Consider the following 27,968-nt stretch of genomic DNA (forward strand, 5'->3'; position numbering starts at 1 on the left):
GCTTAATATTGATTGGTTAGGCAGCCATTTAAATAAGGTTTATATTCTAGAGAAAAAGTGAGTAAGAGAACTAGAGGGAGAGAGGTTCTTGAGCCATTGATGTGAAACATTTCCTCTGTGAAGACTTTTTGAGTTCTCCTGACAAGTTTGGGGAAGCAACATTCAATTGTGTGAAGGTAAGTGTCCTTTTGGTCTTCTGTAATTAATGTGCTTCTACTAAGGTGGCAAAATTACATCTCCCAATGTACGACTGTGGAAAAGGTACTTTTTTGGACTACAATTCACAGAACACCCTTCCAGTCAACATGGCCACTGACCATGCTGACCATTGGGTCTTGATCCTTGATGAATCTGGTTTGATCCTTGAGCAATACCCTGTTTTTCCGAAAATAAGACATCCCCGAAAAATAAGACCTAGTAGGAGTTTTGCTGAATTGCTAAATATAAGGCCTCCCCTGAAAGTAAGACCTAGCAAAGTTTTTGTTTGGAAGCATGCCCAGTGCCTGCCAAACAGAACAACAGAGCATGCAGGATTGGTAAATATACGTACCATAGATTGTTGTACATGGAAATAGTGGTAGTAACAAGAAATTCTTGATAGGTTTCACAGTTTGTCTGGTTATGCTGGTTTGTGGTGACAACTACTGTACAGTACATAATAAATGTTCATTTTTTGTTCAACAATAAATGTGAATTCTTCTTCATGGAAAAATAAGACATCCCCTGAAAATAAGACCTAGCACATCTTTGGGAGCAAAAATTAATATAAGACACTGTCTTATTTTCGGGGAAACACGGTACTTTTAGCATCTCTCAGACTTCTTCAGATATTCTGCTCGAATAGGAACTACCATATTTCCTACAATTCCATTGCAGGTAAACTACAGAAAAATCAATTTAATCAATAATGTCAATCAGTATTGGAATAATGCCACTCAGCATTGGGGAATTTGCCCTGGGTGAACTCTAATGTTATTATTATTCTTTAAAGTTGTGATTGACATATTACAGTGAGTACTACTACTACTACTACTACTACTACTGATTGCTGTTAAGACATTTTCTGTTAAGTCTATAAATTTGTTATAGGTGAGCTCCTTGTCAAGAAGCTAGGTTTTAAGAAGGACTACAGCTCAGGGGTCATCTTTTGAACAAATAAAGGTCCAGGTTAAGTTCTTGACATCTCTATGAACTTTATCATATGGGGTGGCAAACACATTTTGTGATGGTTCCTATTGCATAACATTAGGAAATATCAGTCACCGTTCCACCACCTCCCTGAAATGAAGGCTATTGACATGAAGAGCTGTCAGTGGCCCCTGATTGTCTCACAGCTCCTGGACTTTTTATTTAATATGATGAGGTCTGGATGTTTTGGTAATGTCATGCTGGTGACATGAGGAGGTGGAACTGTCCTTTTCTCTTGCTGAATTTTAAAAGACTCTATATTTAATTTTCTTAAAAAGAGGTTAATTAGTGCCAACAAACCTGAGATATATAAAACATCAATTTCCATTGGTAGATAAAGCTGTCTCCAAATGTTTTTTAGAAAATGTGTTATCATCTAGTCCAATGATGTTCTTGTTACAAGCCCTATTATCCTGGAGGTAACAGAATCACTATATTTTTAAAGTTTGGGGTTTTTCTTACTGCTGATGAGTTTTACCCCACAATATTTGAAAGCAGCAGGATCAGCAAGAGCTAAGAAGGTGACTTTGCTGGTCAGGATGTCTCCACTTTTGACAGTGGTGTCAGTCTGGTGGTGAATCCAAGTTGGGTTTTAGTTTGAACTTTAAATGAGCTGTCCACAGTGATAAACTTTATTTCCAAAACTGGTTAAGCAGCTAGGGTAGTTCCTTTAAGTTCACATTATAAACTTGACTAGATGCCTTGCCCCTCTGACATGGGAGAAACCAGCAATAGTTGAAGATGGATATTTGTTTCAAATAGTGGAAAGCCAGCTTTGTTGTATAGAGATGTGAAAACGGCCAGTCTCACTTTAATGTGCTTTTTGAAATCCTACCCGTGTCCCACATTCTTTTTTATGTGAGGTTTTGAGTCCATACTGTTGCTTCCTGTGTAGAAGTTGCTATGCATTAATAGTACAGTATCTTCTGGGACTGATTTCAGGAATCCCATGGATTCCAACATCCATAGATGGATACTCAAAGTCTATTGCATACAATAGTGTGATAATATGGTGCCACCTATATAAAATGGCCCGGTGGCGAAGTGTGTTAAAGCACTTTGCTGCTGAACTTGCGGACCAAAAGGTCCCAGGTTCAAACCCCGGGAGCGGCGGGAGCGGCCGCTGTTAGCTCCAGCTTCTGCCAACCTAGCAGTTCAAAAACATGCCAATGTGAGTAGATCAATAGGTACCGCTCCGGTGGGAAGGTAATGGCACTCTATGCAGTCATACCAGCCACATGACCTTGGAGGTGTCTACGGACAACGCCGGCTCTTCGGCTTAGAAATGGAGATGAGCACCAACCCCCAGAGTCAGACATGACTGGACAACGTCAGGGGAAAACCTTTACCTTTTTACCTATATAAAATAGCAAAATCAAATTTTGCTTTGGAGATTTTTTATTTTCAGAGCAATATTTTCAAGCCTTGGATAACTGAATCTGTTGATACAAAATCTGTGGCTATGGAGGCAATAAAGTTTAGAGAATATTAATTGTGATTTATCTTACAGCAGAGATTTTCAAACACTTCAGGTTGATGACACACTGTTTAGACATGCATCATTTCATGACACAGTAATTCAGTTTTACATGAAGTGATATGTAATCAGTTTTTTAAAACTTGATTATGCATGTTGTGTAGTACGTGTACAGGGCCGGCCGGAGATAAATTTAAATATTAAGCGGGGGTGCTGAAAAGCGCCCCCCGCCGGCCCCGCCTCCTGCGCCCTGGCCTCGCCTCCCGCCCAGCATGCCCTGGCCCCGCCTCCCACGCTGCGTGGGAGGCGGGGCCAGGGTACGCTGGGTGGGAGGCGGGGCCAGGGTTGGCCCCGCCTCCCATGCTATTCGCCCTGGCCCCGCCTCCCACGCAGCGTGGGAGGCAGGGCCAGGGTTGGAAAGAGAGAGCCTTCACTGCCCGGGGAGGGGAGGATGGGATCCCTCCTCCCCTTCCCGGGCGGCGAAAGAGGGAGCCTGGGCAAGGCCAGCCAGGCCACAAGGCCAGGGCGCACTGGTCGGGCGGCGGGGCACCGTCAGAGCGGTGCCCCGCCTCCCGCCCAGCCTGACGGCGCCCCCCGGGACCTGCGCCTGAGGCGGCGGCATCACGTGGCCTCCATGGTGGGGTCGGCCCTGTACGTGTATGATCCCCTGATCACAGGGTGCATACATGAATATGGCAGAAAGGCATCATACTAATTGTCATATTTGCTGCATAAAATATACCGGTATGTAAATTGTATTGCTTATTTCACATAGACTCAGAGGATTCTTGTTGCATTTCTGTGACACACTTATACATTGCAGCAGAAATACTAATGTGGTGCAACATACAATTTTGAAAGCTGTGCCTTACAGGATGGTTGTGAAAAGGGCTACAACTAGATAGCACATGTGAAACATTTTGTACACTCTTCAATTGCTAAGCATTGTGCAATGCCAGTAGCATTTCTCTTTGACAATCTACCTCTGAGAAATAATGGAACTGTAGTTAGAAAAACAGAAGTGCAATATGGCAAATGCCTTACATCAATATCCCTGACACCCATAGCTCTGGATTTATTGGAGTGACATTTAATTTTTTTTTTTTTAAAAAAAGCTCTTTCTATTTTTGTGGAAGGACGTTAAAAATTGTCAAGATTCTGCTCGATGATTAGTATTGCAAAATGGTAGGCTACAGTACAGTAGGAATTGGGCAAGCCACAAAATATGCCAGTGGAATTGTTTGTTTAAATGTACTGTATTGTTTGTATTGACTATGTCACTGTTTCACTGTTCATTATATTACATTTCCAGGAACTTGACATTCTCTCAAATTATTTCTAGGCACTTCTCGTCTGCTCGGCTGCATTACAGATATGAAACAATGGATGCTTGTCTCCAGCCTCTTAGGAATATGTTCTGCTCTGCCGGTAATCATAACAATTTTACTTCATATTGGTCACAATATATGAATGTTAGAGAGAATATTTTTGACTTTTTTATTAGTAACTATAACATCTCATTGGGAGATACATTGAGGCAGGTAGATGACAGTAAATTGTCTTTTAGTTCTTCCTCAGTGTCACAATCTTGCATTGAATTTATGTATGTATGTGTAAGAATTATAGTTGCAGTGCTATGCAGTGAATCCTAGACCTCCCTTCTTCTTTCCAATCCATACTCATTAGGATGTAGCTGCTACAGTCATCCCCCCTGGTGGTGGCACAGTGTGTTAAAGCGCTGAGCTGCTGAACTTGAAGACCGAAAGGTCCCAGGTTCAAATCCTGGAAGCGGAATGAGCGCCCGCTATTAGCCCCAGCTCCTGCCAACCTAGCAGTTCGGAAACATGCCAATGTGAGTAGATCAATAGGTACCGTTCCGGCGGAAAGGTAACGGCGCTCCATGCAGTCATGCCGGCCACATGACCTTGGAGGTGTCTACGGAAAACGCCGTCTCTTTGGCTTAGAAATGGAGATGAGCACCAACCCCCAGAGTCAGACATGACTGGACTTAACATCAGGGGAAAACCTTTTATGGGTAATCTATGGCATGGCAAGCAGAAGCAGGATGACTATCACAATCCCCCCACCTTTGCACGGGGAATTACTACTATTAGAAGGGTAGGAATATCAACCGATTGCTTTTTGATTGACTGGAAAACAAATCCCCATTCCACTAATTACTGTTTCCCAGTAAGTGGAGACTGGAGGAAATTTGTGGTCCCTAAATAGCTCAAAACAAGGAGCTACATAGGGCTTGTGAATGCAAAACACTCACAAGTAACTCTAAATTATGTTACGACATAATAATAATCGCCCTGGAGGATTCTAGTAGTTATTGTGAGCCTCAAAGAGTGTTTCCGAGATATAGAAGTGCACTAAATTTTTATAATGATGGTTCACTGCACATGATGCTTTCTTTGTCTTTCTAGTGCCCCATTTTGGCCTCCACCCAGATAATGCAACAGTATAGTTTTTACATATCATCCACTGAGAACATCCTTCTACAGCAGTGGTTCTCAACCTGGGGTCCCTTGATGTTTTTGGCCTTCAACTCCCAGAAATCCTAACAGCTGGATTTCTGGGAATTGTAGGCCAAAAACATCTGGGGACCCCAGGTTGAGAACCACTGTGTGTGTGAAGGTCTACTTGCCTTACAATTCAATTAATATATGAAAAAAATTGAAACCAGATAACTTGGAAATTATTTGAGCCTCCTTTCCTCTTCTTATCTTTTAGCCTATTGGTTGAGCTGAAGACGTATCTTTTTAACCATGTGTATGGGATTGGGAACAGGCTATGAGCTCACTATTTGACAGACTAGAGAGATGGGCCAAAACTAACAAAATGAAGTTCAACAGGGACAAATGCAAGATACTTCACTTCGGCAGAAAAAATGGAAATCAAAGATACAGAATGGGGGATGCCTGGCTTGACAGCAGTGTGTGCGAAAAAGACCTTGGAGTCCTTGTGGACAACAAGTTAAGCATGAGCCAACAATGTGATGCGGCTGCTAAAAAAGCCAATGGGATTCTGGCCTGCATCAATAGGGGAATAGCGTCTAGATCCAGGGAAGTTATGCTCCCCCTCTATTCTGCCTTGGTCAGACCACACCTGGAATACTGTGTCCAATTTTGGGCACCACAGTTGAAGGGAGATGTTGACAAGCTGGAAAGCGTCCAGAGGAGGGCGACTAAAATGATTAAGGGTCTGGAGAACAAGCCCTATGAGGAGCGGCTTAAAGAGCTGGGCATGTTTAGCCTGCAGAAGAGAAGGCTGAGAGGAGACATGATAGCCATGTACAAATACGTGAAGGGAAGTCATAGGGAGGAGGGAGCAAGCTTGTTTTCTGCTGCCCTGCAGACTAGGACACGGAACAATGGCTTCAAACTACAGGAAAGGAGATTCCACCTGAACATCAGGAAGAACTTCCTCACTGTGAGGGCTGTTCGACAGTGGAACTCTCTCCCCCGGGCTGTGGTGGAGGCTCCTTCTTTGGAGGCTTTAAGCAGAGGCTGGATGGCCATCTGTCGGGGGTGCTTTGAATGCGATTTCCTGCTTCTTAGCAGGGGGTTGGACTGGATGGCCCATGAGGTCTCTTCCAACTCTACTATTCTATGATTCTATGATTCTATGATTCTATTTCTCTCTCTCAACCTCACTTCCTATCTCAGGAATGGATAACTGTAAAACTGTCTATTTTGGCCTAAAACTCCAGTCCAGCCAGTATAGCCAATGATTAAGGATTATGTGAGCTATAGTCCAAAATATCTGGTTGACCACAGTGACAAGCGATTATTTCAAGTCTTTTGGGTACTAACATTTTAAAAACATTGATATTAAGCAAGATGTTTTACTAGACTATTCATTATAAAACATTATAGATGAAATCACCAATTGTTTTCATTATCTTTTTTCCACATCTGTCACCAAATACATAAATCCTTTAACTGAAAACATTGGATTGATTCAGGGAAAACCTGAGTCTAATGGAGGGTCATTGAAAGTTTCTTGGTTTTCAATCCTGCCAGCTAATGTTATTCAAGATTTAGGTCCATCGAAATTAATGGAACAAAATGAAATCTCATTTTTTAAGACTGCAAATTTCAGAAGGGTTAAAGTAAATGTCCTAATGTTAATTCAAAAAACAATTTGTCAAAATTAATTCATTTTAGAGAATACTAAATTACACATTAATTTCAAAAAAGGCATTTATGACACACTATGTTTAAATTTAAAATCAGTTAAATTATTTAAATGGTCAAATTAGAATTATCAACTAAAAATATTAAAATGATTAGTAAAGGTAAAGGTTTCCCCTGACGTTAAGTCATGTCTGACTCTAGGGGTTGGTGTTCATCTTCATTTCTAAGCTGAGGAGCCAGCGTTGTCCGTACACACCTCTAAGGTCATGTGGCTGGCATGACTGCATGGAGTGCCGTTACCTTCCCGCCGGAGCGGTACCTATTGATCTACTCACATTGGCATGTTTCCGAACTGCTAGGTTGGCAGAAGCTGGAGCAACAGCAGGCGCTCACTCTGCTCCTGGGATTTGATCCTGGGACCTTTCGGTGTGCAAGTTCAGCAGCTCAGTGCTTTAACACACTTCGCCACCGGGCTTCATTAAAATGATTAAATTTCCCCAATCCTGTAAATTATCTGTAAAAGTAATAAATTATCAGCCATGAAATAATGACCTTCAACATCATTATTTTGAATAACAAAGTATGCTCATCAGGTTAATTTTTAACCATTTAATCAACCATTTCGGATTGTTCTCAGGTTTTACTCAGTTGGTCGTGGGCCCCCCACTTTTGTGCTAACAATGAGAGGTTGCACTGAAGTGAATCTGGGAATCCTGATACAATGCTAATTCTTTTCCCCCTTAACCTTTACAGCAATGCTTCCCACATTTTGGTCCTCCAGGTGTTTCAGACTTCAGCTCCCACAACCTCTGACTGTTGGTGAAATTGGCTGGGGCTTGAGGTCCAAAATACATGGAGGACCTACGTTTGAACAAATGTCAAATGTTATTTTATTCTGTTTTCATTTTCATTTTCTTTTGTTTACAGCTATTCCCTCAGCATGCCGGGATACCTGGAATGGGTAGTATTAGTCTTGAGGTATAGATATATTTTTCTATTTTTTTATTAAAAAAAACCCCCTATATTTATATATGCTATTCATGAACACCAGATTATTTTGATGGTTTAAAAAATCAAACCAATCCGAAAATAAATCAGCAAATACTGTGAGCAATACAGTACAAGACCCCTGCATCCATGGGAGATACATTTGCAAATGGATTGCAATTACTTGAAACTGCAGATATAACTAAATGTCTTCTAATTAGCTTACTTCCTACTGGCATACATAGAGTTGCATTGGAGGGCCTGGAGATTCCTAGAGAGGTATCATTTTGGAATTTACTAGGTCCTCCAATGGAAGAGGTAACTTCCAGGGGAAACCTGCTATGGAGGAGCTAGCAAATTGCTAGAGAAACTATTTCTCCCTGGGTGCAGATAAGTGAAACTGTGGATATGGGTTATAGGAAATCTTACTGCATTTCTAAGTGCCTCATCACATTAGAGCAGTGGTTCTCCACCTGGGGTCCCCAGATGTTTTTGGCCTACAACTCCCAGAAATCTCAGCCAGTCTATCAGCTGTTAGGATTTCTGGGAGTTGAAGCCCAAAATGATCTGGGGACCCAGGTTGAGAACCACTGCATTAGATCATGGATCCACTTTAAATCCGATTGATGCCTCCTGCAGAATTCTGGGGTTTGTAGTTTAGTAAGGCCAAGAACCTGTCTGGCTGAACAGTTTAAAGGCCCCTCGCTACAAACCCATCCTAGTTCCATGTGAACGGTTTCCATCTATATGTAAATTAGGGGTGTGGGAAATGACAAAAAAATGTTCTGTTCTCATTCTGTTTTTGTTTCAAATATCAGGGACTTCCTCATTCTGTTTTTGGGATGATTCCAGGAGATTAGGAGGGGGCCAATTACAATTGTAAATCGGGTTCCGGAGTTCTGTTTCCGTTTTGAAAAGAATCTTCCTGAAAACAGAATGAGGTGTAGGAGGGGCACCCAAAATTTGAAATAAAAAGAGAATGAAATCAGAATGCATTTCTGCCATTTTACACACCCTTATGGTGTAAAAGACTTTACTGTACATTTTCCAAATGCAATTTTATTTGTAAGGCTACTGTACTACCTTCATTGAATGTCTCACGTAGAAATATTTAGCTCTCTGACCACAAATTACATCCCATTTCAGATTATCAAGGAGATGTAGAATAAAATGAAATCTTGATAGAGCAAATTTCCTGTTCATATCTAAATACCAGTAGTTGAGAAGAAACAGTAGGAGAGCGCTAATATTTTGATGCTTTGGAAACCATACAATGGGCTACAGGAGTTGTTGCTCTCACCCAGGAGGGATTGTCTTAAGTTATTCTGAAACAGATATTTTTCTCCCATGTATAATTCATAAGAAGTGATGTTCTCAAAACAGAGATAGTACATTGCATATACTGATTAACAGTATGAGTATTCTATAGTCAGATCATAGTCCATGTTTACATTTCTGGATTAAAATTCCCAGGACACCTCAGGCAATGCAGCTATGTAATTCATGGAAACACCATCAGATGGATTCTTAATTGGTTGGAAAACCGTGTTCAAAGAACTGTCATCAGTGGTTGTGTTTCAGCCTGGAAGAAGCTCTCACGTGGAGTGCCATAGAGTTCTATCATAGGACCATTACTCTTCACATTTCCATCAATGACTTAGATGACAAGTTGAAGGGAATCCTTATCAAGTATATAGATTACACCAAACTGGGAGGGGTGGCTAATACATTGGAAGACAGAAATAACATTACAAAGGATCTTGAAAAAAGATCTGAAATTAATAAAATGAAATGCAGCAGAGAGAAATGCAAAATGTAGGCCACATTAACCAAATGTACAGGAATAGGATGGGGGATCATTGGTTTTGCCTGTAAAAAGACTTTGGAATAATTGTAGAATGTGAGCCGAACATGAACCAGCAGTGTTATGCTGTAGCAAAGAAGATAAATGCTATTTGAAGAAGCTTTAATAGTATAGTTTCTAAGTTGAAGGAAGTAATACTCATGCTATATTCTGCAATGGTCAGGTCTTCTGGAATAATGCATTCAGTTTTGTGTGCATTATTTTAAGAGGCAATGGACACACTGGAGTAAATTCAGAGAAAGACAACGAAGGTGATCAGAGATATGAAGAACAAAATATGAAGAACTGGATATGTTCAGATTGGTGAAGAGACAACTGTGTGGTGATATGATTGGGCACTAACTATCTCAAGGGTTGCCACAAAGAAGAAGGTGCATGTTTATCCAGAGGGTAGCACTAGATCTAATGGCTTTAAGGAGAGTAGATTTCAATTGAACATTAGGAGGAACTCCTTGACAGTGAGAGCAGTTTGGCAATGGAACCAATTGTCTAGGTCTCATTCTTTAGAGATGCTTCAGATCGGTGGTTCTCAACCTATGGGTCCCCAGGTGTTGTGGCTGACAACTCCCAGAAATCCCAGCTGGTTTACCAGCGGTTAAGATTTCTAGGAATTGAAGGCCAAAACATCTGGGGACCCACAGGTTGAGAACCTCTGCTTTAGATGGAGATCCTGCACTGAGCAGATGCTGGACTCATATGCTCATAGTTCCCTTTCAATTCTAAAAGTCAATTCAATTCAAAAGAATGCTCAGGTTTGGCCCAAGTTCTGCTTTTTAAAAGGAAATATTAAAATTGGACTTATTTAAATATAAGGAGATGGATATCATAAAGAAAATGTGATTTATGTTTAGGTTACATTGTGAATCATTTTTTAAAAAAAATGTTTTCCAGAGGACAAGACAACTTGGTGGTTTAAACATACCTCCTGCTGTCCCACAGGTAAACACAATTAACTCCAAATATTCCTTTTAAAAAAGCTTGTTTCTACATGAATGTACTGAGAAGATTTAATTTGTGTTGGCATTCTAGGATCGTATTCTGCATGAAAGAGACATCGCTATCATAGAAATTCCAAAAATAATTATTTTCTTTTGCTCTTTTAGAAATAGTAAGGCTCAATAAACATCAAACATATTTAAGTTAAATTGGAAGTGTTGTGCTCTACGGAAACCTCCTCTGTTTGTCTCCTTAGTAAAGAGAGGTTAGCCTGCATCAATAGCCATTATGGAAGGAACTCCTTTCCTTTAAAATATCCCTTTCAGAATCTTCCCAAGGGGCAAAGCCCCTTAGCTAGACTCAACTGCATCTCTGGAAGTCAGCCATTGGACCAGGAGGTGTCAGAGGAATAAAGATGCTAAAAATATTCCATGTTAAGTGTGATAGGCAATGGTTGATTAATTGAAGTTAAACAATTAAACAGTTGAATAGTTGGTTCTGTAAGTAAAGTGGCTTTGCTGAAGACACAGAGAACAAAGAAGAAAAGTGGGCAAAGTAGGCAAAGATCACTTTTAGAGCAAATCCCTAACCTTTTAAGAAACTTTTGCCAGTTACATCAGGAGGAATTGGGATTTGAACCTTGCTATTATTTTATTAAAGTCTTTATCAACTGTTCCTCTGAACATATTAATCCTGTTCCCAGTAAGATTAGGACACCTCCATGTGACCAGCTTGCGGGGGCAGAACAGGAAGAGACAGAACAAGAATTATAAATCTATAATATGCTTATTCCAGAGGTGGGAACGGAAGTCTCACTTGAATGAATGAATGAATGAATTGTTTATTGTACTAGCCATAGGCCATGACATCAGTAATATACAACCTTTATAAACACTTTCCAATAAAAACATTAAAACTTATTCAAAAATTAAAACTAGCTCTTTAAAATTATGATAGCAGCAACATAACAATGACAGTGTCTGATTTGTATCATCCCAAACCATCACCATTTCCATTTCTGTCCTCAAGTATGGATTTTGCTACCTTAGCTCTGATCTTTTGGGCTGCAATTGCAAATGTGGCAACCTTTAGTGTTATATTTTTGGAATAATCTGCTAGCAAGTCACAGATCACAGCAGATTGTTGCCATGCTGCCCTTTCTTCCAAGAGTGTTCCCAGGAGATTTTTCCTAGGATCATTATACAAAGGGCAGTGTAGAAGATAGTGTGTTAGATCTTCTTTTTCCCCTGTGCCACAAATGCAAAGTCGTTGGACATGGGGGATCCCTCTGTATCTTCCCTCCAGCCAGTTGGAAGGCATTGTTTGGAAGCGCAGGGCTGTAAATGCTTTCCTCAGGACTGCAGACGTTAGGTCTTGAAGATATTGCTGACAATATTGGTTACTCTTTAGTCGGGGATACCAGGTAGAGAAACCTTATTGTTGTGACTCCAGTTCCCATCAGTTCAGTCTGCATTGTCAGCAATTACAAAAGCTGGAGTTGGTCACCTATTCCTAGTGGCCCATATTTTCCCCATCCCTAGCTTGTGTTTTTGGGGCACATTCTGACTTAGCTGTGCCATGATTTATAAAAAAATGTATTGTGGTCATAATAATAATAACAACACTTTATTTATATTCCACCCTATCTCCTTAAGGTGACTCAGGGTAGATCACAGTACACATACATGGCAAGCATTCAATGCCATTTGGACAGACAGAACAGACAGAAAGGAAGTATGTTGTGTCAAGGTCCAGCTTCATACCTTGGAGGTTGTGCTCGGATTCAGCCACAGGGAGGTGCTGTTGCTCCATTATCTATGACGATATTATCGATGGTGTTGTAAAATACCTCCCCCACTTAATTAGTCGTACCTAATTTCTCTACTTACAGCTCTAAGCTGTTTTCGAACTGCTTAGGTTAACAGTGAGCTGGACTTGACAGTCGGGTGCTCACACCGACCAGGCTTCAAACTGGCCACCTTTCGATTGGTAGATGTTATTACTGCTGGTGATTTATCAGCTGTGCTAAAGCCCAGCCCAATTTTTTTCAAAAATTTGGGTGGGAATTATATAACCCCCTAATGTGGTTGAACTACAATCTGCATCAGCTTTAGCCAGTACAACCAATGCTGCAGTTGCAATCTAGCATCCGGAGAGCCTGATGATTTCCATGACTATCGGAGACCAAAATGAAAGGGCTGCAGTGCTATTCATGGAGAGTCCAATGGGCCTAGTATGACTGGATGATACAAACATGTGACCTCGCCCTCATTGAGTTAATGTGCCTTGCTTATATGCCAAGGACAGGATTTGCCGCTCAAATAAAATCCAAATTATTCAATGTTAAGTGCAACTGGACTCTCAAACAAATATGCACATGGATGCAGTCAAACTGTGATCATGGTTGTATTTATTTTTAAATACACACAGAAAGCATTTGGATATCTTAGGGTGCAACTTCCCTGGCAGGAGGGAGTGTAAATCATCTCTGTAGCTATTACACTATGCATGGAGCTGATTTGGCATAACACGAGTCAACACTGCTTAGCACAGACTTGAACTGTGTTAACAGAAGTTCCTTCCTAGATACCCTGCAGATTTCCCCAAACTTTAAAGCAACCAGTTATTTTGGGCACATCTAAATGGCTTCAAACGACAGGAAAGGAGATTCCACCTGAACATTAGGAAGAACTTCCTTACTGTGAGAGCTGTTCGGCAGTGGAACTCTCCATCCCGGAGTGTGGTGCTTGGAATGCGATTTTCATGTTTCTTGGCAAGGGTTTGGACTGGATGGCCCATGAGGTCTCTTCCAACTCTATGATTCTGTAATTAAACAACCGTGCCACTTCCCGGTTGATTACATGCCATCCTGTGTTCCCCAGGCTCAAGCAACCTGGGCACAGGGGATGGCATCTATCTTGGCCCACTCGAACATTTGCTTGTAGTGCCCACTAGGCACGAAAATGGAAATCGTTACTGCTTCCATCTGGAGTGACAATATCCTACAGTGGTTGTGTAGTAAGTCTATTATACTTATCTTAAGCTCTGCTTACCAATGTAGCTTTAGGTTGATTTTATTAGTTTCCTTATGTCATCCACCCTGGTCATTTAGTGGGTAAAAAACAAGCAAAATAATCAGTAAACGTTAATGAGCTTTGTCTTCTGTCTCTATGGGCACACCTAGAAATAACTTAAACCTGTGCTGAAGCTGGTTTTAAAAAAACCTGCTTCGACATGGGTTTAAGTCTTCAGAAGTCCCCCAAAACCCAGGATTTCCCAGGAAGGGTGGTTACATGCCATCCCGGTTACTACTGTGATGACATACAGCTACCCAAGACTCGCAAAAGAACCCCTAAAGGTAAAAAAAACAAAAACAAAAAAACTTACCCAGCCACCATTATAGTCCTCCTCACACCCTTCTGGCATGAGAAAATGATGTGCCAGGAGACTGGGGAGGGGGAGTTTTTATTTTTATTTTTTGGGTACTTTGAGGGCTGGGGGAGAGATTTCAGCACTATCCCAAACCTTTGGAGTCCAAAAGTACAAAATAACCAAGGTTATTCCAAACTAATTCATTTTTACCAGTGGTTCTGTTTGGATGCCCCCAGTAAAAACCCAGACAGGTCCCACATTTTGGGCCTGTGTGGATTGGCCCTGTGTAAGAGTAGAAAAAACAATTGAGTAAACATAACAAAATTAGTTGGAAATTCCATTGTTAAAAATATATTATTTATTAAACTGTGTAACACTGAGCTGCTAAACACTGTCTGAAAATGCACCCTGGATTTTTCTTTGATCTTTTGAGCATCTGAACTTTTAAAATGCGATCTACAACTGCAAGATAAATGTGTCTATTTCCCCAAGGCTTTGCCTTATAGCTATGCTGATCCATTCCATTCCATGTGGGGCAGAAGTTTTCTCCCATCACATACATTTTTGTGGATGACGCAAGGAGGACCCCAACGACAGGACACTCAGCAGGTATGGTAATCCGAGTTCTTGTACTTCCATAAAATGTATAGAGCAGTGGTTCCCAACCTGTGGGTCCCCAGGTGTTTTGGCCTACAACTCCCAAAAATCCCAGCCAGTTTACCAGCTGTTAGGATTACTGTGAGTTGAAGCCCCAAAACATCTGGGGACCCACAAGTTGAGAATCACTGGTACAGAGTAACAAGCAGTCCTAACTAATGTTTATCAAGAAGGAATAGTTGTTTTATTGGTTTCTGGAACGTTTCAAAAACAATGTCAGTTTTAAGCTAATTTTTGTGCATATTTGGGAATATTCACCATGTGTCAAAGTAAAACCGGTGTGTGTGTCAGCATAATCTGAAGTGAGGATTGTGTGGCACTTCAAATGTTCTTGAACTACAATTCCCAGCAGCCATAGCCAACATAGGAAATGATGGTGAATGATGAGATTTGTAGTTCAACACTATCTAAAAGCCTGCATGATTCCCACCCTTGATTCAATTTCTATGAAAGTACTCATCTCCACAAATATATAGTAGTTTGGATTAATGAATGGAAATAACAGAATGTATCTCTTTGAAACATTGAGCCCACACAACTTTGCTACTCACTGTTGGTTGATGTGTTGTCATGCTGTCCTTGCTTTATGGATGATGCAACCAACCATTCTTTATTTCACAGTGAAAGGATTCTCCTCAGGGCCCCCTAGACAGTTAAATATTGATTGAAAGTTCAGTATTCACCATCCCTCCCCAAATCAAGCCTTTGAGAATATTTAGCCCCTAGTTGTCCTACATAGTAATCACACATCCTTCACTTGATCCCATGCCCTTTCTCCATTACTGCAGCTGGCACTTATTTTATTCCAGTGTTTACAGCCCGACAATCAACCGCCGTGTTAGAGGATCACAGCTGAATTGATGTTTTATATGTTACATGTGTTTTATTTTATTGTACTTTATGCTGCGTTCAATTTTATGTTGTTTTTAGGCAGTTTGTGCCATCTGTAAGCGCCCTGAGTCCCTTAGGGGAGATGTTGGTGGGATATAAGAATGAAGTTGTTGTTGTGTTGTTTTTGTTGTAGTTGTTGTTGTTATTTTTGTTGTTGTTGTTGTTGTTATTATTATTATCATTATTATTATTATTATTATTATTATTATTATTATTATTATTATTATTATTATTACAGAAACAGATTGCAAGACATTGTTGTGAGTTCCAGGGGCACAATTTAAATTAGCCTAACATCTTGTTTGGAAAAGCCTATATCAAAATAAAACAACCATCTTATCATTGACCATGCTGGCTTCATGGTAGGAATTGTTAAGGAACATTTATGGAGACAGCTATATTGCCCAACTCTGAATAAACCCTGAATTTGCTTTCTCCAAACTGGTTCTAGCTAAATGTGTTTTCCTACAATGGCCATCAGACATAGCCAGTATGACTGATGGAAATCTTCTGCTTGCACTTCAGAATGAACAGAGATTTGTGTTGCATCGAAATGCAGAAAACATCTGTTTGTTCTAACCAAGATTAGTTAATTAAAACAAGCCAGCACCAAACCATATAAGAAATGTACTTGATGTGAAATATGAATGCTACATATTTCACATAAAATATATTTATGTTTACATGTAGCCCCCAAGTTATGAATAAAATAGGTTCTGTAGGTTTGTTCTTAAGTTGCATTTGTTTGTTAGTCAGAACACTTATAATAATAAATAATAACTTTATTTTTGTATCCCGCCTCCATATCCCCGAAGGGACTCAGGGCGGCTCACATGGGCATGAGCCCAACATTGACATAAGTTAAAACAATCCATGAAATTAAAAACAATATAACAATATAGTATAAAACAACATAAAACAGCATAAAACAACATAAAAACATATCATTCTTAAACTATGAGTCATTTGTAAGTCGGATGTTTGTAAGCTGAGGACTGCGTATATCAAATATTTTTGATGATGAAAGGCTTCCAACTGTTTACTTTTCTTAAATAGTTTAGCTTCCTATATTGAAATGACCTTTTGCAGGTCACTTTATATTTCAGTGTGATTTAAACAACTTTTGCAAATACATTTGAGAAGAGTGCCAGGATTAGTCACTGGTCACAAAGGGGCAAAGGACTCAGTCTGGAATGAAATGAATCATAGGCCCCAATGGAAGCAACAGAAGCTCATGAAGTTATAACTCATCTCATTAACTAAGGCCTCATTGATTTCAGAATAATTCAGTCATCACTAACTTTGCTGAATTATGTTCTCACTTCCAAATTAAAATTAAATGGCACCATGGAGAGTAATGATTGTATTGTAACATGAGGTTTTCTAAGCATGAACATAATTAATCTGTGTGTTCTTAAATGGATATACCATCTTCAATATCCTACCCATCACAGTCATTTGTTATGACTTCATCCTTTGTTTTCTGCCTGTTTGTCCTTTCCTCACTCCACAGTATGAATATGCCATGCCAGTTCACCCACCTCCACTGCCGTCTCTGCAAACGCCCATTCAGTTTGCAGAGCCTAGACTACCAGAACAACCTTTCTTTCAAATCACGAATCTAATTCCTACAAGGCAAGTCCAGATTCCACGGTATGCCATTCAGCCATCAATACAGCAGACGTTTCAACAGGTAGAAGCCCATCCACCTGTTGACCCACAACAGCAGCCGCTGCCAGCAGAGAGACAAACTCATCAGGTCAGTTTTAGAGTGGTTGACATGACTGATCCAAAACCTAGTTGTTAATCCATGGCCCATTTTATACTTGTTCTGTAAACAGAAAACATGTCTATGTTTTTGTGTGTAATTTCCTAAAGGACAATGGCGTGCTCCCATGGAACAATGCTTGTTTGTGCACATTGCAGAAATGTAAATGCACAAATGTATGCAGTGTTTTTACACATTTTAAAAATGTATGTATGTTTTCAAACCCATTTTCTCTTATACACAGAATGCACTGCAAGATTGGAATCAAATGGGGTTTTGGCAGCAACTGTGTCTGTTTCTGTGTTTGATCTGGGTGGGATGCACAGATGGAATTTCTCACACATCCCTGCCCTTCAAAGCAATCCAGCCCAAGGGGCATATTAGGATTTAGGCCTAAACTATCGACTGCTTGTCTACTAATCTAGTGGTTTAAAATGTGCAATTATCCACAGTACAAGAATGCTTGGGGACATTTGGGCAAAGTTATGTATGTTTTTCTTTCATATACTTAAGAATAACTCACATTAGGACTTATGCACAAAAGTTTTACTTAAAACATTTGTTACTTTTCACAAAAAAAATACCAGGACAGGGCTGGTGCATTAGAATGTGAACTGTGAGCTACAAAGATTTACCTAATATTATTTTAGACATGAAGGTACTAGCAGTGGCAGCTGGTGACTTTCTTATTAGTGGGACAGTGAATTCTTTCCAGGTTTTAAGGATAACTACTAGGGTTGGGCGAAATTCTCGGATCCATCGTTAATCAGATTATATTTGGATAATTCATATTTGTGAACGTGGTTCCGACACGGATTATCGCGGCGGATCTAACCCATGATTTAGAACCGTTATAGACAATTTTTGTAATTTTTTCCGTAATTTTATCAGTAATAAATAAAGCCATTTTTTAAAAATGCAACCAAACTTGTTTTGGAGGGGAGCACAGCCTAGTTTGAGCTTGCCTCCTGGACCCTGACCAATTGCAGTGCACGTTCATGTAAGGGGGGGGGGGGGTTGTACGTCCTCCTCGTCCCTCCATACATGCCTCCTTGAAAAGTGCCTGTGGAGCACCACGAGGCTGCATTCGCATTGGGGCGTGGGAGAGGGAGCTTGGGCCCGGCTGGCTGGCTGTGCTGTGTGGGTGTGGCAGTTGGCAGTTGGCTATTTCTGCTGCGACATAGCATTGCAGTGCCTTGCAGTGCAGCACCACTGCTGCCTGAGTGCCTGCCATTGAAAAAGAGGGGGTGGTGGAATGGGAAAGTGGCAAGGGGGTCCTTTTTTCTTTTCTTTTAAAATTTTAAAAATAAATAATTAGGAGAAGTTAACTAAAGAAAAATTTCATTTTTGATAAGAAAGATGTGGGTTGGGACCGGGAGGGAGAAGAGTGTGACACATTTTTTAAAATTCAATAGCATAGGCTATAGCCATAGGCAGGGGCTGGGGCACTCAAACGCCAAGTGTGCCCTCCTTGTTTTGCATGTGTTTGAGTGGGTCTGGGTAAAGCAAAAAGTCTGCCAAGTTACCTTCTCTGCCTGGGTGTTTGCTTGCGTGGGGTTGTGTAGTCCTAGAAGACCCATCATCGCTCCAGAATCCCAGTCATCGGTGGCCCACTGTAAAGCCAGGAGTGAGCTCCAAGTTACATTCTCTGCCTGGGTTCAAAAAACAAATCTTTTTTGCGGTTTGTGTGTTTGTTTACCAAATTTTATCAGGATAGCTGAAAAAATGTGGACGGGAGAGTCCTGTAAAGTCCCCCTCCCCAGTACTGTTTTTTGTGATTGCGCATGTGTGTCCGCCATTAACAAATTAATTACCAATATTACGAATTTTCGTAAAGTTTCAATTTTTTTGGTTCGAAAATCGGAAATGACTTTAGAAATGAAGCGCCACCGCTCCCTACTTTTGGAGCGAGCATTGAACCATTTTTTTCATGGATCGCACATGCCTAATAACTACTTTAATGCTGGTGAAAGTATGGGATGGATTCTCTACCCTGGTGACATCAGAGCCACTGGTTACCACTGGCCATTAATTGCATATAAAGAAAACAATCCCTCTGGTGCATCTACACTGTAGAATTAATGTAGTTTGAAACCACTTTAGCTGCCTTGGCTCAATGCTTTGGAATTCAGCTTGGTGTCCTGAGTTGGTTTAAATAGCTGACTTTAAAGTAGATATAACTGATTTCAATGTTAGTGTATATTTATAATTATTTTATGTCCCAGCATGGAGTGTTTGCCCCACCCTGAGTCCCCTTTGGGGTGAGAAGGGCAGAATATAAATGTTTTAAATAAATGAATAAATAAATTCTTATTGAGAAACCAGTACTTTTTGGCAGAGAAGATTAAAGACCTTGTAAATCTCCAGCCCCCATAATTCCATAGCATTGAGCCATGTCAGTTAAAGTTGTGTCAAACTGCATTAATTCTACAGTGAAGAATTAATATCGGGTCTTATGATCCACATTGCCATGTACCTATGTTGTCCTTTCATGCATTTCCTTACCTTGTTCCAGAGCAACTGGTTTACACTAGAAGCAGCTCAGGGCCCTTCCTGACAGGCATTGATCTTGGGAGGAACTGGTTTATTTAAACCCACTTCCTCCTGAGATTAAGGCCATACACTCTCCCACAACACTGGGCTTTCCCTTGGGGGTGAATACATGCCCTCCTGAGTCAGCCAGAGGTTGACCCTGGATGGCATCCAACCACCCCCAAGCCCCCAATTTTCCCCCAAATAAACTTATCTGAGAGGCCTGTCAGCAGTGCAGACCCCCTGGAGATCTCTCTTGGTGCTCGAAAATGCTGTGTCAGGAGGTGGGAGTGGGGAGGAGGGATTTCCTGAAGAACCAAGATTGCTGTGGGAATTGACCCAGGAGCCAATCTCTACAGGGCCTTCACCTGCAAAGACCTTGATGTTATCTTAAGGTCCAGATATTTCTAGGTGTTTAATTAATCCAGAGCAAATTGGGAACTCCTAGTTTTCTCCGGATCAGTTTGGTTTTACCTGAGGTGACATTTGGATGTCTCAGGTAAAACCAAGAAAGGTTCCATGTTTTGGCCCTGTCTGGAAGGGCCCTCAGATATCTCCCATTCTGTTGACCAACCATGACATAACAAATCAACAAGGGCCATTTATTTGACCCAAATATCTATTAACTGTAAGTTATGCCTGAACGAAAAGCGGTGGGGAGCAAGCAACCTACTATAGGTCTGATTGAGGCCAGGTGCCTGCCTGTGACCACCTTCTCAGCTTCCCTTGGGGAAAATGCCTGGCCCTAAGGGGCAATCTAATGTTACAGGTTGCTCAACCCAGACAACCTTTTTCTGGGTGGTAAATGTAAGGTCATCTCTCCCAAGTGTCCAAACTTCATAAGAGAGAAGAAAATCTCTATTTCACAACCCTCCAAGCGACTGGATCTAAAGAGGCTGTTCCAAAGTACCACCCTTCATCAAACAAGTGCTAAGATGTACACCAAACTCTTATATTAACACACCAAACTTGAACAGGCAGGCCGATTTACTGGCCCACTTTATCTGTCCATCAGATATAGTATGTGGTAGGTGAAACCACACTGTGCCCCAAACCTTCATTGCATTCAAAAGCTATGGGGAAAGTAAAATGGCACTAGCCATTTTTTAATTCAGCTGCAACATATGTCTGTACTCAGGGGAGTAAGTAAACCAACCAGAGTGGGAGTGAATGATGATTCCAAAATGTTTTAAAGGATTACTGATATGAACACTAATTAGTGTTAAATAACTAATAAGTTTGATGCTAGTGTTAAAGTTTTAGTGTAAAAATAATTTATTATCATTGCATTCTTGAACATATAGAACATCCAAAGTTCTTTGATGTTTCGTTGTGTATGTATCCCCTTGCATGTCATTAGATGTAACTCTGCTACATCTTTTTAAAAGATCTATCCAGCTCTGCATGGAACCCAACAAGACCCATCTCAACAACTGCAGCAACAATCTGTAAGTTCATTCTTAAAATTATTGCCGACATACTGATCTTCCTCCCATCCTGCCCAATGAACTGTTATGACATGCAGACTGATCTATTGCAGATGAGCTTTTAACCAAAATTTCTGTCCTCAGAAAGCAACCTTCAGGAACTAGGCCCCCCATGAGTCAAATCAAATACTTCTGCTGAAATTTGGGCTAAAACATAGTTTAGAGGAGCCCTGTGCTGATCTTTGCAAAAAAAAATAGGCATTAAAGGTGCAGCTGGTCTGTTGTATTGAGCTGATTTATTAACTCAGTTTTAATATGATATTTTTATTGCGTTATATGAAGAAAATAAAATCATACGTTTTTCCAGATTTCATCAATCAAAATACATACATTATTTCCCCAATCCCACCACCAGCCTCTTCCCACCCATGAACCCCCCACCCATGGCTGCCGACAGCACACCCTATGGAACTAGTATTTAACAAAACTCCATCAGATGTTATGGCTACAGTGCCAGATCCTGAGAACATCCTCACAAACAGTTAACCATCTCTGGTTACATTCTATGCTGGTCACATACATATTAGATAAGAATTCCCATATATGCATTAGATATTACTCATGTGCTCTTTGTCTGCATTACTGTGAAGTTCTATAAAATATTGATACTTGAAATAAATTCTATCTCAACCAATGCTGTGAGCAGGTTAAACTGAAAGCACGACTAGGTATGAAAGGTCCTTTGGCCAAAGTGATTGCTTGTTGTCTGTTTGCCTTCTTGCTCAGGTCACATCTACACTGCCATATAATGCAGTTTAACTGCATTGAGCTGCACTTCCATGTAATGCAGTTCAATCTAGCTTCAGGGCCTACGTTTCAGGGCTCATTCTAGCTTTGTGTCCCACTTAGGATTCTTTAGGGTTGATATTTCAGTCTCAGCCTACAACTGAGCCCCTTTCTACACTGCCATATAATCCAGATCATCAAAGCAGATAATCCACATTATCTGCTTTGAACTGGATTATATGAGTCTACACTGCCATATAATTCTGCTCAAAGCAGATAATCTGGATTTTATATGGCAGTGTAGAAGGGGCCGGAGATAGCCAAAAATCCCACGAGAAGGGACTGGAAGTGACGGAAATGTCATTTTGATTTCATTGTAGCACATTATGCAACAGGCTGAGTCCATATATGCAACAGATTCAGAAGTAGATCTAGGAATTCTTGTCAGGTAGTTATATTTTTCTGAAACTACAGGTGTACTAGTATACACAAGGACAGGCCCTATAAAGCAGCTTTAACAGTCTTAAACACCTAAAGAAGGAGAAGATATTCTGGGGATCTTGGTAGGCAAACTTTGATATCACAAATTCAGAGAGTCTGGCATATCTCTAACTGTGCCAATTATTCAAAATGTCTGCAAAGAGACAATAGCTTTAAACACTTAAGGTCTGTACTAGAGTAGATAGCTGTTACAGCAAAAGTGGACAACTTTGGCCCTCCAGATATCTTTGGACTCTAAGCCCCATTATTCTTCACCACTGAATGTGAAGGATTATGGGGCTAAAGCATGGCTGGGAATAAGCACACCTGCAATCCAACATCTGGAGTCTCACAAGTTGGTCACTCTTGCCTTAGATACTGTCAAGGATAGGATGTGAACTGAGATGGGACATTACTCTGATCAAAACAATTTTGAATTCCATACTATGATCTTTATTGTTTTACATTAAACAGAAACAAAATGTTGCTTTTTTAATCCTCCCTTTGTTAATTATTCCTTTCTTTTGTGTAGATATATCCAAGTTTGTATTACATGCCTTACGTAGCAAACCAAGGAGTAAGTTTCTTACATACATTTTACAATTGGTGAAATCTTTTTTGTGCTGGTGGAGGGAAGAGCTAAATCTCAATTTATGCAGTCTGTATAATACAATAGGGGAACCAAAACTAAAACAGGAACCAGACCTCCCTCTGATCCCCATTCCCCATTTACAAGCTGTCTTACTCAATGTACCGCTTCTACATGGTCTCTGCTCCAAAAGTGCCCCTAAAGGAGGCCTGCATAGCCCGTGGCCCTCCATGCATTTGGGCCTGCAATGCCCAGAAGTCCTGGACAGCTGGTCCAATGGTCAGGAATTATGGAAGCTGAAGTCCAAAACACTTGGAAGGCACCATAGGTTATGCAGACCTTTCCTAAATAGAATACTTTACTTTCTTCTTTCAGATCACAAATGGGCAAATCCTGCCCTTCTCTCAGGTCACTCCCAATGCTCCCATGACTCTTGCCAGTCAGTTTTTCTGATCACTGCTTAGGTCAGAAGACTCATTGTATATATCCACACTGCATCATCATAACACTCTAGCTATCATAGCCTCATCCTATGGAATGCTAAGATTTGTCATTTGATATGTAGAATGAGATATGCAGACTTTGCTGCTAGAGAACTACCATATTTCTTCAATTGTAAGTTGCCATCATCAACTGTATTTTCAGTACCGCCACCACCAAAAATGCATAAAATACACCTGTGATTCTAAGACACAACTTATTTTTGAAGATGTTTACATAGGAAAAAAGTGCATTTTAGAATTTAAGAAATCCAGTAATATGATCCACTGAGTCTATCAGAGGATTCTACATACCTCAAGCAAACTACAAATCCCAGCATTCCATGGGATGGAGACAGGGTCCTCAAAGTGTTATGAAGTAATGCAACGTGGATAAACCATCAGTGACAACCATAGAGATGAGTATGCATCTAAAGTATACTCTACAGTAGTGTTTCTCAAACTGTGCTCTTCCAGGTGTTTTGGACTTCAGCTTCTAAAAATCCCAGTCACCTTACCAGTTTTTAGGAATTATAGTAGCCGAAGTCCAAAACATCAGGAGGAATACAATTTGAAAAACTCTGGTGTACTGGAACAGATGTGGAAAGATATGCTCTAAATGATTAAACAGACACCACTAGGTTTATCCATGCAGTGGACTCAGCATAAAATTATACTGAGAGCATCCTGGGTTCTTGACAGGTTACATGAAGCTGGAATAATGAGTTTTGGATGCTGGAAAGATCCACTCAGAAATACAAGACCAAAATGTGTGTTATGCTCCTGATCCTTTCACAGTGAAATATTTCAAATGATTCATTCTGTGTTGGAGGTTACATTTGCCTTTTTAGCTTTACACCTCTCCCCAGAACTGATTCTGGAGAGAAGCCAGAAACTTCGAGCCCTCAGCGCAACAGCTGAGACAAGCACATTCTTCTTTAAAAGTGGAAATCTCCTTATTTTCTACACACAGAGAAAGAATTAAAATGTCTCTTAGATCTAGCACTTAATAAAAAAAAAGATTGCCTTTGGTTATTGAGCAACTATAAGTATGTATATAGAGGGGGGGGGGAGAGTACAAGTGTATGGATATTAGTCTCATGCATTTGTATGGAATCACTATCCGTTTCTATTTGTCTTATTCATACGGCCCTGTTTCCATCTCGGTCCGCCGCTTCTGAAAACAGGCACCTATACAAATGAGCTTTTCTGCCAAAGGTCTGAAAAAACAAAGACTTTGCCAGGCCCTGACAGCCAGGTCTACGAGCGTCAAGTGCTCGGCTGTAGGCCCTGCCAGCCGGGCTTATGAGCATTGAGTGCTTGGTGCTCGGCTGTAGGCCCTGACAAGCAGGGCTTACAGCCGGCACACTGAAAATCAGCTGAAAAAATTGCTACTGTTCCTCTTTTTTTTTTGTTTTGTTTCACTGCTGTTTCTATTCTGGAGGGGGTTGTCCCGTTCCTTGCCATCCAAATGGACAGAACCATACAAAAACACAGAATAAACAGATGAAACAGTATCTGAGCCCATGACTAATGGACACACACACACACAGGCAAAGCTATGTATATAGATGCCAGGTTAAATCATTTAAATTATCAACAGTAAAAGACAAGTATACAAAGACACATTAAACACAAATCCCTATCCTAATAGACTAAAATATAGTTAGTCACTTAAAATGTGATAAAATAATACATTTGGCAAAATTTGATTAAATTAAGTTACAAAATGATTTAAAATAAGTTCATCACCATGACAATTACACCTTTTTGCAATTGTTCTGTTTCAGTTTTAGCCTTAGAAATAATTTTGTGTTCATTAGTAAACAATTGTCATTATTTACCTATATAACTTTACCCATTCTTATGGTTGTCAGTTTGAAGAACAGAGACAGGTATTGTACTTTTAATGGTTGTGTAGAAGAAGGAATTTCAGCAGGTTTTGCTGCTTCACATGCAAACAAATCAAACCTGCTAAAATTCCCTCTTCTACACAAACATTAAAGAACCATCTTGAGTTTTTAGTATGGCAACTGTGCCTTCTTTGTGAGTAAGAGTCTCTAAATAATTCTTAAAATGTTTATATTTCTTTCTGATAAAGTGTATAGAAATTCTATATTACATTCAGTGAAACAAGGGGTCTGTAATGTTACAAAATGAAAGGGGTGTTCAATGTATGTGATATGTTGGTCTCGAATAATTCAGTTTGTTCAAATGTTCCCTTAGGCTGCTCCTGCCAGACAAGGAATAGTAAGCTCAGAAGAAATGCAGGTGGGTTGTGAACATAAATACTTATTTACAGTGTGATAACGTATAAAATTTTCTCTCCAAAGGCACTTTCAGCCAGAGGATATGTACAAATGTTGTCCTTTGAATCTCATCAGCCCCAGCCAATATGGCTGATGACTTGTACACCAACAGCATCTGGTTGAGCTTTAGTTCCCTATTCCTTCCATAAATGCAAACCAGTTAGCTATTTTTATTGGTTTCTGTGCAAGGTGCCTTAGGTCTTGTACTGAGAATGAAAATGTACAGAAAGGAGAGATCCAGGTTTCAACATTACAGTAGAGTCTCACTTATCCAACATAAACAGGCCGGCAGAATGTTGGATAAGCGAATATGTTGGATAATAAGGAGGGATTAAGGAAAAGCCTATTAAACATCAAATTAAGTTGTGATTTTACAAATTAAGCACCAAAACATCATGTTATACAACAAATTTGACAGAAAAAGTAATTCAATATGCAGTAATGCTATGTAGTAAATACTGTATTTACGAATTTAGCACCAAAATATCATGATGTATTGAAAACATTGACTACAAAAATGTGTTGGATAATCCAGAACGTTGGATAAATGAGTGTTGGATAAGTGAGATTCTACTGTACTTCCATTGAAACAGGTTGGACCTACCTTATTCAAAATGCTTGGGACCAGAAGTTTTTCATTTTTCAGATTTTGGAATATCTGTATTTGCATATATATAATGAATGAGGAGTGGAAAAAAGGGGGCTAGTCCTACACCCAGTGCCTACTGAAGCCCTAATGCAGTGGTTCTCAACCTGGGGTCCCCAGATGTTTTTGGCTTATAACTCCCAGAAATCTCAGCCAGTTTACCAGCTGTTAGGATTTCTGGGAGGTGAAGGCCAAAAACATCTGGGGATCCCAGATTGAAAACCACTGCCCTAATGGCATCATAAGAGGGAGAAGAGGGGCAGGACTCCACTTACACAAGCCCCCTGTAAAAGCAGATGTCAACTCAACGTCATTCTTTCCTCACTCTTCCCTTTCCGCTATAAGGAAAACTCAACCCGAATTATGCAAATTCTAGGCTTGTAACATCAATACGGTCTGGCCATTTGCCCACTTATTAGATCATGGGTGGGCCAAACTGACTAACAAAACTATCCTTCTTCATTTCCAGTTGCTTCTTGCTACTTTCTAGTTATCAAATGCTCTTCTTCCAGTGCCCCCTAGTGCTGCTCTTGTTTTATTTTTAAAAAATGCTCTAGGCTCAGAATTAAACATAAACATAGTAGGCTCATCTGTTTCCCTCCCAGGACAAGAATATATGATTTCTCTGAGGGCCCTCCCCCCAAATGTCATATATACTTGTCCTTGGAGGGAGACAGGATCACAATACCCTCTCCTCCACATTCCCCTTTCCTTTAATAGCACAAGGCTCTTCTTTAGCAGCATGGAGAACCCCCCCCCCACACACACACACACAATACCAAACCCATAGTCCCAAGCCCAGATAGGAATGCCAAGCTACAAACCAAATTAAACCCTAGCCACTACTCTGTGTGCTGTGAGCGAGTATGATGAAGTGATATTTTTTAAAAATAAAACATGACTTCCATATATATGGGACCAGTATCCATGCTTTCACCTACCCATATCTGACAAGATATGTCCTCTCAAAGAATTTTCATATATTGTCGAAGGCTTTCATGGCCGGGATCACAGGGTTGTTGTATGTCTTTCGGGCTGTGTGGCCATGTTCCAGAAGCATTCTCTCCTTGTCTTTCGGGCTGTGTGGCCATGTTCCAGAAGCATTCTCTCCTTATTTTCATATAAGATGACTCCGTGGTAAAGTTTGTTTAAATAATTAATTTCAGTCGGATTCAGTATTATTCATTGTTTCTTGTTTCCACAATAAGTTCAGGAACATATCCCCTATGGATACAGGAGTCACACTTTATAAAGAACCTAGGACTTCACTACTTAAGGTTTAGTCTTAAATATATATATATGAAGAACATGTGATAAGCAAAACATCATTTTTTTCCAAAATTGATTTTATGCTTGATAGTATATGCCAGGCATCCTCAAACTGTGCCCCTCCGGCTGTTTGAGCCTCCAACTCCCAGAAGCCCTCACCAATTTATTC

At 40.3% G+C, this 27,968-nt stretch overlaps 1 protein-coding gene across 1 annotated transcript in view; it reads left to right on the plus strand.

Annotated features, from left to right (window-relative positions):
• The first annotated feature begins 59 nt into the window (after nt 1-59).
• Nucleotides 60-27,968, plus strand: part of ambn (ameloblastin) — a 31,481-nt gene continuing 3,572 nt past the window's right edge. The window contains 9 exon segments of the mRNA NM_001328227.1: nt 60-176; nt 4,008-4,093; nt 7,735-7,785; nt 10,550-10,597; nt 14,459-14,575; nt 17,028-17,273; nt 21,203-21,262; nt 23,040-23,084; nt 25,802-25,846. Of these exon segments, the coding sequence (NP_001315156.1) occupies nt 4,040-4,093; nt 7,735-7,785; nt 10,550-10,597; nt 14,459-14,575; nt 17,028-17,273; nt 21,203-21,262; nt 23,040-23,084; nt 25,802-25,846 (666 nt within the window). The 5' untranslated portion in view covers nt 60-176; nt 4,008-4,039.

The sequence above is a fragment of the Anolis carolinensis genome, chromosome 2, assembly GCF_035594765.1.
Source record: "Anolis carolinensis isolate JA03-04 chromosome 2, rAnoCar3.1.pri, whole genome shotgun sequence".
Classification (NCBI taxonomy): domain Eukaryota; kingdom Metazoa; phylum Chordata; class Lepidosauria; order Squamata; family Dactyloidae; genus Anolis; species Anolis carolinensis.